This window comes from Vigna radiata, chromosome 8 (assembly GCF_000741045.1).
Source record: "Vigna radiata var. radiata cultivar VC1973A chromosome 8, Vradiata_ver6, whole genome shotgun sequence".
Classification (NCBI taxonomy): Eukaryota; Viridiplantae; Streptophyta; class Magnoliopsida; order Fabales; family Fabaceae; genus Vigna; species Vigna radiata.
This window is the reverse complement of record NC_028358.1, coordinates 3090693-3102614: the sequence shown is the minus strand read 5'-3', so window position 1 is coordinate 3102614 and position 11922 is coordinate 3090693. Positions and strand designations below refer to the sequence as shown.

General features: G+C 28.4%; 1 protein-coding gene across 2 annotated transcripts; it reads right to left on the bottom strand.

Annotated features, from left to right (window-relative positions):
* Positions 1–378: 378 nt before the first annotated feature.
* Positions 379–4098, bottom strand: LOC106770061 (squamosa promoter-binding-like protein 9). Of its 2 annotated transcripts, none has more exons than XM_014655885.2 (3): positions 3601–4098; positions 1705–1844; positions 379–1439 (listed from the first exon to the last, which is right to left on the bottom strand). In XM_014655885.2, exons 1-3 carry the CDS (start codon positions 3987–3989, stop codon positions 832–834), a joined length of 1137 nt encoding a protein of 378 aa, XP_014511371.1. In that variant the 5' UTR covers positions 3990–4098; the 3' UTR covers positions 379–831. The 2 variants fall into 2 exon arrangements, with proteins under 2 accessions (XP_014511371.1, XP_022641284.1); XM_022785563.1 differs by having other exon boundaries at positions 379–1436.
* Positions 4099–11922: the final 7824 nt, after the last annotated feature.

Genomic DNA, 11922 nt, shown 5'->3' with positions numbered 1-11922 from the left:
CGTTCAAATTCTTGTCCATGTATATATATATATATATATATATATATATATATATATATATATATATATATATATCGGTACTGATTAAAATTTAATATCATAAATCGTAAATAGATAATAAAGACTTTTTAATATGAAGTAATTGTCACTGAAAATGTTACAACTTTTAAAAACTTTGAAAGGAGGGCAACACTAAAAAAGCAATCTAAATTTTGCTCTTTCAAATATATTATACAAAAAGTGATCAAATTACCCCAAAAATATTCTATTCCATCATTAATTTTTCTTTAAATTTGACAATTAAAAGCGAAATATTTTTCAAACCATTAGATTACAAAAATATATAATTTCATCAGCAAGTCTAAAGATTTTGGGGGTGACAACTAGCCAATACAACATTACCAGTTCTTCTAGATGCAATACAACATTAAAAATGAATTCAGAGGAATCTGAGACCTAGATGCAAGAAAACATTATAGTCATGCCACATTCAGCAAATGATCCATGTCTGAAATTTCCAAACATAAAACAAGGTTACCCATCTTGGTAATAAGTTCCAATACCAAGATAATAATGTCTGAAAAGTTCCACAAAACGAAACAAGGCTACCAACCTTGCTCACAGATTCAAACAAAATAAGGAAGTTTCAATTTTCAAAGTTCCACAACCAAAGGAAGGATACACCCACCTTGCTGCTAAGTTCAAAGAAACCATAATGCAGTAGTACAGAATTTACTAACTGATCAAGAAAGCACAGATTCCCCTCATGTTTTTCTGTGCTGCATGATATTGTCATTACTATTATTATGCATATGATTGCAAAGAAGATCTTTAAAGTGACCACTGAGGAGACTCACAGGCCCTGGAATCCCCAAGATCCATGTAATGCCTCCTACCGTGATGTGGCAGATCAAGCTCACCATGAAGATGGCTATGAAGAGACGGCGAAATTTGGCCTAGGCCGAGATCAGGAACACCCTCCGGCGAGTCAAGGGCCTTCAGGTACCATGAGGTGGCATTTGGAAGTTGATGGATGGCTGCAAACTGTGAGGAAGCAGCAGTGAATTGTGTTATGGATGTTCCATTGAAATTCAACAAGTTATTGTTGTTGTTATTATTGTTGTTCAGTTCAACACTTGGTTGTGTGATTCTGGAACCCCATGTTTGATTTGACAGAAGAGAGAGAGCACAGTTTGAGTCAGTGACTCCAGTGTAGCTTTCCACAAAAGGATGCTTGGAACCAAGGAAGCTTGTTCCACCACTCCCTGATCCATGCATGAAAAATTCAGATGGCGTGCCTGAGCCGGTCTGCCAGGTTGCAGCATGGTTTCCGGGTAGAGGCTCGGCTGATCTTGGAGTTGGCAAGGTGGTTCTCAATGTAAGCTTTGGATATGAAGAAAATTCCATGAGAAAGCCACCAGCTCTACCATTGTTATCTGCTGAACATGAGTGAAACAGTTGAATGTTTTATAGGCAAGGAAGAGCAAAATCTAAAATTATTGATACGTCCTAGGATACATCAAGTGTGTGTTTGGTTTGGCAATGGAACTGAATCCATGTTTTGGATGTAAAACATGGAAATTACTCAAAGTAGTTTCAATTTGGATTTGTATTATAAATCAACATTTGACTTGATCCATGCCAAACCAAACATGCACTAAGTACATAAAGAGGTTTGGAATTGATGTTCTGATATATTCTAACCAAAAATAGGGGACGAAAGCCTGCCATTGCGAGATGCTAAAATGGAGCTGGGTGGAGGCTTACGCCGGCGCTCATTATGGCCGGCAAGTCGCCGGCGGCAGCTTCGCTTTCCTTGATCAAATTCAGAGAGCAGATGAAACCTGGGCAAGGACTAACAAAGAGGATATCAGCATTTCTGAAATATATAGGCCAGCAAGCTTATGTAAAAGCATGTTATAAAAGATAGTATGAGCAAACACAAGATTTCAGAAACATAACCAGGTTTAAATAGTACGCTACAAAAGAGAACGATTGACAATTTCTAATATGTCAAGATTTCTTCTTATCAGTACATGCAGAAATGCTCATGCATTTGATAATGGATGACATAATTGGAAACAGAACAAAAGGTTTTAAACTGAGGGTTGCAATGGCATGGGCGAAAAAACATAGCCTTGATGAGGTGTCTTAGACAATTGAGATTTGAAGGAAAGGGAATATGATTGAAGATTTTGTAACACCAAGACATAATTCCCTTCCAATTTAAGGTCACAGCAACTATATATAGAATATAATAACGCCAAATTACAAACTCAGATAAAGCTTAAATAGCAGGCTGGCTTAAGGTATGTTTAAACTCTTTTTATGAAACAGAAGACAAGAGAACAGAAGAGAAAAGATAACAACCGAAGTCTTTTTCCCACTCAAAGGGTTTCAATATGAACAATATCCATAAACCAGGAGATACCATTCAAAAATTCCCAACACTTTTTAGTTGTTAAATATCATTTTTTAAATTTATATGTTTCAAAAGTTGGAAATTTTATAAAGGGTACATCTTAATTTGAAAATTTAGTTCTTCATGAAGAGAATCATCCATAAGATAACACAATCCAGAAAAGTAGCATTTTGCCATCATGATAACCTTCCACTTCCAATATTACACACATGTCAGTATCATTTTGCCATTAGAAACATCCCAAAAAAATACCCAGTAGCATTTGCTGGCGCAATGAGTCACGGAAGAGGAAATTAATTTCAGTTGTATCCTGGCTTGAATAATTAAACCATAAACAGTTTTTAAGAGCTGGATCAGAATTCAGGTGCCATAATTGAACAATAAAAAACACAGAACACTCTTCTCTCTTCTCTCGGAATTTTAGAGCTCAATCCCTTGATAACTCCATTTTCTATTCACGGTAACTTCTTTTCTATTGTATGCTATCATTTATAACTCACAGTAACAGCAGATACATCAAATCCAGAAACATGAGCCATTCTCGAATCAATAAGCAGCATCAGAAACCAAAAGACAAAACAAAACTTGCAACACTTCACTTCACACACACTTATTTTATGAAGATAAGCCCATGAATCAACAGTAACAAAAGAAATTCTACAGAAAGCAAATCACAAGGAACAGAAACAGCTTGCTGAATGTCCTGAAATTTAAAACAAGCAACACTGTCTAAAAACAAATGCAAAATATATAGTCAATAACCATGAAAAAGTGGATGCACCAGTTTGATGTTTACCTTCATCATTGGAAAAAATAATTGACCATTTTTAACCATGAAACTAATCCAAACACATCACTAATTGACTATTATTTTTTTTTTTCAAAAAATAGCAATATAACAAAACCACGAAAAATAGAAAAAAAACACTAAAAAATAGGAAAAGCACTAAAAATAGGAAAAACCAAGATGCAAAATGACGAAAGTAAGGAAAACTGATAAAAATAGCAAAAAGCAAAGCAGGATGTAAGATGATGAAAGTAAAAGAAGAAGACTACCCAATATAGAAACAACACCAAAAATAGCATGAAGCTAAAGAATAAGAAAGAAAAGAAAAATTTCCTTTATTAAGTGAATAATAAAGAAAAACAAAGAGAGAGAGAGAGAGAAAGAGGGTAACCTGCTACACTGTTGGCAAAACCTCTGTTCCAGACCAGCCACAATGACCGTTGGAGACTTGGAGTGCATTGCACAGACCTTGTGCCTAGAATAGTAAGCCTTAGCTCCACTCAGATCTGCATTGCAGCCCTGAACCTGACATCTAGGAGGCTGAGCAGATTGCACTGAACCACCCCTTCCCTTCTTTGAAGAAGAAGAAGAAGAAGAAGAAACCCCACCACTTGTTTTCGCCCCTTGAGTGGTTGCAGCAGCAGCAGCAGCAGCAACACTCACATCCTCAAAGTAGATTTTCTGGCCAAATTTCAACCCATCAAGCGACTCAGTGGAAGAGTTGGGTGATGAGGAAGAAGAGGGTACTGCTGCTTTGCTCACTGAACCAGAAAAACTCATTCTTGCTGCTCGCTGCTTCTGCTGCTTCTGCTGCTTCTGCTGCTGATGCTCAAGCCTCCTCTAGCTACCCATTTTTTTATTTTTGTTTATTTTTCAAACTTTATATTCATCTTTTTTATTATTTTCCTCTTTTTTTAATTTTAAAATAATACATAAATGTATTTGTTACGTGGATGAAATAAAATATACAGCTATTTTCTTAAAATTATATCAATTTATTTATTTAACTCAGTCAGTAAAGAAAGAAAGAGAGACTATCTTCTTCTTCACATTGTAGTTTAAATTCGAGAAATATATATAGAATGAAACTAAACATCTTTAGCTTATGGTTTAGAACATGAAAAATTTATCTTTGTTTTTTCACGATTCATTCTCGTAATAATAGAATAACGTTTGATTAGCTAATATGATCCGTGAATACAAATTAATATTTGTTAGTGTTTTATAATATATATTTTCTGAGCATGTTAAATAATTAAAATATTTTATGATATTTAGAAATTAAATTATATCTTTCAGCTAGAGAAACCAACTATATACTAAGTGTTCATAATTTTTAGATCTATGGCCTAATTAATAGCTTTAATTTGTCTCGTAAAATGAACTTATCATTACAAAGTTCATTCGTTTTAAGCTCAACAATCAAGAAAATATGTATTCCAACTCAATTATATACAAAATAAAGGTGGAAATCCTTGTTAAGAATGTTCAACGTGGTTGAAACCATTTTCTCGTTTACCATTTGCATAAACCAAAAAAAAAATTAAAAGATCTAAGATAATAATAATAAAAAAAACTATAACATATTAATGTGATGTTGTTACTATTACTCTTAGAACATATTAATGTTTACCTAACAATAACTCTTTTTTCTATAATATATGAAAAAAAAAATCAATGACATATTTCAAGCTTCATGTTTCATTTTCTCAATTTTATATGTCTTACTATTATTTTTTATTATTAATGTTATTATATAAACTCATATTTCAATGTTGTAATTATCACTTTTGTACTGTGAACCTACTCATCTTCAAAAGATTCGGATTAATGTGTACGTGGACGGTTATAGATGTGAAAACTACTATGGAATATTAAGTTTGTTAAGATGCCATTAATTACTATCTTTATCATATACCTTAAAGTAGAAAAATATTATAAAGTATTTAGTTTGTCTTAAAGTAGAAAAATATTATAATAGTATCTTATTGTGTATTAAAAATTTAGGACAAAACAAATTAAAGTATTTAGTTTGTTTTGTATTTAGTTTGTTTTAGTCTTTTGTAATATTATATTATACTAATTTTTTTTTAGAAATTTTATTCTAATAAAAATATTTAAATTTATGATGTTACTCTTTGAAAAGAAAGAGAGAGAAGTGATAAAGGAAAAAGGTGTGGGTTGGTGGAAGAGTTACATGTAAAGATAAAAGAAAATAAAAGTTACTTAAGAAGGTTGTCAGTGAGATGTGAGAACTGGTCTGTACAAATCTAAGGAGGAAGCAGCTGAACAATGCAGAGACAGAAATGGAGCTTGTACTTTTTAATATAAATAAAACTTAAATATTTAGTCATTTCACATCGTAAATTATTGTATATTTATTTTTAATATAATAAAGAACAATAGTATTTGGTTTTTAATAATCATTATGTGTTTATTATTAGAGACAAATTAATATTAATGCATTATTAGTTTTTAAAAAATAACTAAGAATTTTAATTTGTACTAAAAGATAAATTAATAATCCTTTTTCCTTTTACTGAAATGTTTAATTATTTTAATTATTACTAAATTTTGAAACAATAGCTTTAATTATTATAAAATTGTAATTGTTTACTTATTAAATATATTTTTTATAATTAAAGAATTTAATAGATGATATAAATTATTCAAGTCTTTTAATTTTGAAAATTCAACACAATATATCTTAATACTTAAGATAGTGAGAAAAACTTATGATACTCGTTGACAAATCCTTATGAAGGTCAACCAATTACATTATGGATAGACTCTTTTGGTGTTTGTTTCTTATTTTCAATTTTATTATTTACATTTATAACATTGGTGTTGATCGATGTCAAACTTTGTTTGGTTGATCTTGATTTCATAAAGATAACGACTATACTTTATCACCGTATCTCCGACCGTCATAATTAGAGGATTCCTCCAAATAAGAAATGCTAATTGTAAACATTTATAAAAATAAAAGTCAATCGTCATGTGCATAGCTTTATGAGAATAAAGGTAAAATGATAGATCAACGTCAAACCTATTAATAAGCAACGAAGGCCAACAATGGCGTCTTCTGGATCATCTGATCGAGACGCATCCAACAATTGAAGAGACCTGACATTTCACATTCAATATTATAATTGTTAGCATGCGGTACAACTCATCGAAGACTCTAACGATCACTTTTTCAAACTCACCCAGTCAGGCATCAACATTTGTGATACTACTAATTCACTTTTGAGCATTGCAAACCCTACTATAGTGAATATCGCTCAGACTTGTGAACCTATGTATAGTAGGTACTCGACTGAAGTGACACGAATCAGTCGGCTCAATCCAACTTCGGGAACCTGACCTAATCTATCTAAACACTTAAGATAATGAAAAAAGTCCATGATGTCTTCTTGATAAATCCATACAAAGGTCGACCGATCGATAAAATAATTTATAACTAATATGATTAAGCATGCTAACATATATTAATATGGTTAAAAGTCCATTACAATTTATACAAATAAGGATCAATAATTGTTTTTCTTTTTGTAAAATTGGTGACAAAACATTTATCTCTAAATTAAAATGAAATAGGGAGAAAATGGGTTCTCTTTTCATTTAGTTTTTTTTTTAATGATATGAAAATATTTTAATTAGTGATAATAATTTTACAGTAAAAGTACCATCCAATTTAATAGTCTTTTTTGCATACATATACATTTTCTTTTACCATTTTATCCGTAGAATGATTATACTAATTTTAGTAATTACTTATTTATACAATTTTATTTTTTACCTGTGATGATTATATTTTAAACTGCATTAACTATTTGTTGTTACAAAATATGTGCATCCATTAATTACTTTCTTAAGTGCTTTTGGTGTCTCTCACCCAACACAAACATATCTCTCGTGTCAAAGTGGAAACTGTGTCTGAAAATGATGTTACCAAACAAAATAAAGAATACTATATCTTTCTTTTCTAGATCTTGTTCGACAATTTTGTTTTTAAAAGTCTAAAATTATCAGTTATATCTTTTATATGAATTTTAAATATTTTATATGTTTATCATAAATTTAAAAGGCACTATAGTTTCAAAAATTTAAATCAAATTCTTTATTTTTTGAATTTAAAATAATTAATTTTTAAATAGTCTACTTTTTTCTCTTTTATAAAAGGATTTTTAAATAATTTAAAACAAACAATTTTAAATAGGAGAACAAAAAAAATATTTTAAAATTTAGAAAGAAAAAAAAATTCAAATTTAAGAGACTGGAATATATTTAAATTAGTTTTAAAGTAATACATGAATGACAATTAAATTAATTATAGAAATATGATAAAACAAAGAGCTAAAAAAGATTACAAAAAAAATAAATACATCTTCTTAGTACTGATTAATGGATATATAGAATCTAAGATTATCTATTACATATACAATGTTATCTAGTTATATATATATAGAATATGATCAAGAACTTTTTATTTCATGTGCTTATAGTATATTTTTCAATGTATTAAAGGTTTAAGTTTACTTATCGTATATATTGATGAATCATAAAGGAAGACATTTATGTAAGTTACATAAGGTTAAACGTAATATTTGAATAATTATTCACAATAAATGAATAATAAATTTTTGTGTTGGTTATTTTCTCATCATATAAGAAACTATGTGGAAAGGTGTTTTTGTGTTAGTGATATAACAAATGGAAATAAGTAAAACCGTCAAAACCGTAACTCGTTTGGGTTTACTACGGGTTTGTCTGAGTCAACCCAATCCAACTCATTTATTAGTGAGTCAGAAAAATTTGAATCTGGTCCGACCCATCACGGGTAGGTGGTAAACGAGTTGGCTCACTGACTCACTTAAAAATACAATTTTTTCTTAAATAAAACAATTATAAACTTTCTATAATTTAAATTTAAACAAATTTCACTTCTAAATTTCACTCCCAACATGAATGCTTAATCAATTTTGAGGATAGGGAACTTAAATAATTATTTCAAAAAAAAAAAATAAATAGTTTTTTATTAAATTAAAATTAAATTTTAATAAAATAAAATTAGGTATATGAGTTGTGGCCTACCACGAGTTCAACCCTTAAATGAGTTAGGTTGAAATCTGACCCGCATAAAAAAAATACAATTTTTTCAAACTTAACCCGATCCAAACCCGTGGTAGTCCAAGTTAACCCGCAAGTTGTGACCCATTTTGACATCTCTATAAATAAGTTATTATGTACATGTGTTTAACTTTTTGCAGCTACCTATAATTTAAAACTCATGTGTCACGAAAAAGTTTTGGAATCTGAAGGTTATTAGTGATGTGTAGTTGATGTTCTTTAAGAACATGTATATGTTGGATTAGTTTCTTTCTCACTTTTATAAATAGAATCTTATTTTCTCATCAAGTTTTAAACGTAGGATAAACTCAATATATAGTATATGTTGGGAGAAAAAACTTGTGAGATGAAAAATCCTTATAGTGGGTATTTAGTCTTATATTCTCGCATAAATGAGTGTTTCTTTGAAGATTTTTTTTTATATAATGTGTTAATTAAAAACATGAATTTGGGAGTTATAATATGATATGAGATTGTGTATTAAGTATTAATATCTATAAAGAGATTAATTTCACTAATAATCTAAATCATATAATATTAGTAGATTGTACCCAGGTCAAATGTTATATACTTATATGAGAATATAGGAAAGGTGTAAGGATATATACAAATGAACATATCCACACTAATATTGTTTAATTAATATTTAGAATATTAAATAAACACAAATATTTAATAATACATTATGTAAATATATAGTAGGTTCGTAAATTATTATTTTTAATTAGATCTTCCAATAATAAGGACTTTGATTAATCCAACTATTAAAGTTTTTAATTAATTACAATTTTTTTCCTTTAGAAACCAAGTTAAATATTGTAAAATAGAAAAATTCAAAAGGAAATATAGGAAACCTAATTTCAATCAAACTATAAAATAATATTTTTCTACTTTTAGAAAATAATATTTTTCTAGTTCATAGGACTGGATTGAGGAATAGGGGCATGTTTGTGTCCGTACTACTACTTTAATTGGGAAATGCCCCCTGCTTTGGGGGCTTCAGTGCCCTTTACTTTGGAAAAGAACCTTTTCTTCTTTATTCGTTCTAAGTCTAATTATGGTATCACACTATTGCATCCCATTATAAAAGTCATATATATATATATATATATATATATATATATATATATATATATATATATATATATATATAATATTATTCTACAATTATACAATCATAAAACAATACTTAAATTGAATTTTTAAAACTTATAAAATATAGTTAGAAAGAGAATCTTAGGTTAGATTGATGGATGAGATAGCATATGTTAGCTTGTTTTATATCATGTTGAAATTATGTGATTATCCTATCTTATTTGAGAAATGTAGTCTATGTTAATGAAATTTAGATGGCTTTCATTGAAATTTTAGTAAAAATTGTTTGGATGCATGTTAAGTTTAAATGGTATTATGTTGTTTCAACTTGTTTTTAATGTTTGAATTGAGATTTCTTATAGTTAAATGAATGATACTTTGTTTGGATTGATTATTTTGAATGTGATTAAAATGTCTTTGAAAGATATTAAAAAAAAGGTTTAATTTTGCTATTATCATTCAAATAAAGTTGGAAGTATAACATTGTTTTTAGTTTTATTTTCTATTAAGTGAAATATTTTTCGTTTAAGAAAAAATAAGATTAATACTCAATTCAATTTCCACTTAACTTTCGTTCGAGTGTCTATTTTTGTTCAAGAAAAAAAATGGTTTTTATAATTTATTAAATAAGTATGTTTTAATAAATGCAAAATAAATATTAATTTTTATATTTAATTTATTTGTAATTTTATTTGAGAAAAATTATACTGTATTACAATACTTATTGAAATATATGCTTTAGACTAAGATATATTAATGTAATAAAAATTGATATAAGATTTTGGATTTGCTTATAAATTTATGTTTTTGATTGAATTTAATATTAATTCATGGTAAAAAAATACTTAATATGAGTATATTAGAATACGTGAATTGATATTCTATTGATTAAATATCCTCCATAAATAAAATCCAAGTATGATATTTATAATTTTTTTTAATATTAACGTTTTGATAAAATTGAATTGTTTTGTGTTATCGTTTCTTTGATATATAAAAATATGAAATATAGGCATATGTGCAACAAAAATGTCTGGAAATGAATATCATTTTTCTTTTATTTTGATTTTGCTTGCATGAATATTTATATTTTTTTACATTGTTTTAGTATATGTTTAAGTTGTATTTTGTATCACTATAAGTATTTATAAATCTTTTTATGAATTTATTATACAGTATAATTTAATTTGTAGAGGGTTACGATTAACATTTAGTTTAAAATTTAAAATAAGATATTATATCTCGAATATAAATATAAACATACATATAAAATATACATAAAAATGTGTCCTCTCATTTTTGTTCTGACAAAATGTTAGTGACTATTTAATATTTTATTAAAGTCAACTGTAAATAAGGGTTTAACAACGACAACTTAATTTTAATTGTAAATTACTAATTAAAAAATGTAAACATAATGATATAATTTAAACTACACAAATTTAAACAATCCAAACAATTAAGAAAAATAAAGCTGAATCATATATTAATTTTAGAAAATATAAAGGGTATCAACTAATCGATTATGAAAATTATATCAATTTGTAAGAAAATGCTTTTATGAATGCAAAATCTCTTCTTTTTTATTGAACAAAATCAGCAAACCCAAATTACTTTCAGGTTTTGTCTTGTCTAAAAACTCTCATCCACTCCTTTTTTAGTTTCTCATTCCTTTGATGAGGGGAAATCGCACAACCAATGAAGGAGAGTTCTTCCATTCTATTGTCTTACTTTGTCTCGAAGTTCATATTTTCCTCTTTTTTTTTTTCATTTTTGTGAGTCAATTATCCATCTTTTGCAAGTTTCATGTATGAGTTTTAAAACTACCAAGGTTCCTCTCTAGAAGGTGAACTTAACATAGCTGATTCAAGTTATATATAATTTTGTAGAGCTTTTCTAAAGTTTTTATTTTCTTTTTTTGGAGCAAATTGAAGAAAGAGTAAAAATTTGTCTAACATTCATAAAGTAAGGAAAACTAGAGTTCACACAAAAATTCATGTTTATTTTCTTTTTGTTTCTACCAATTGATTGCTTGTATGTTAAATTTGTGATGTGAGTTTTGAAATTATGATGTGTGATGAGTGTTTGATTTATTAATTGTTGATTGTGTTGTTACATGTAAAGTTTCGATTGTGTTTGATGTTTAAGTTATGTTTTGGGGATATCAATGAGATTAGATGATTTTATTTAGACAATTGGCCAAATTGGTGTAGTTAAGAGACTACTTTAAAATGGATTTGAGAAGCAAAATAATTTAGGGTGCCAAATTGAACAATTATGTAAGAATTGGAAATATAATTTTACAAAAGCCATTGATAAAGCGTTGAGCAGTGACTTTATATCACTGAGCACCAGTTAAAAAGCCCAAAGTCTGAGAGCATTCTCATGATAGAGTGTTGACCAATATTTTTACCATTGAACGCCACTTTGACAAGAAATCCCCTAACTTCTTAGTGCTAAGCGCTAGTTCCTGCCACAAGGCACT

What these genes read in the sequence shown, in the direction of transcription:
- LOC106770061 (XM_014655885.2), bottom strand. Translation starts at nt 3,989, where the DNA reads ATGAGTTTTTCTGGTTCAGTGAGCAAAGCAGCAGTACCCTCTTCTTCC. An exon ending in TTTTGCCAACAGTGTAGCAG is followed by an intron (nt 1,845 to 3,600) that starts GTTACCCTCTTT and finishes GTCCTTGCCCAG; the next exon opens with GTTTCATCTGCTCTCTGAAT. An exon ending in GCTTTCGTCCCCTATTTTTG is followed by an intron (nt 1,440 to 1,704) that starts GTTAGAATATAT and finishes ACTCATGTTCAG; the next exon opens with CAGATAACAATGGTAGAGCT.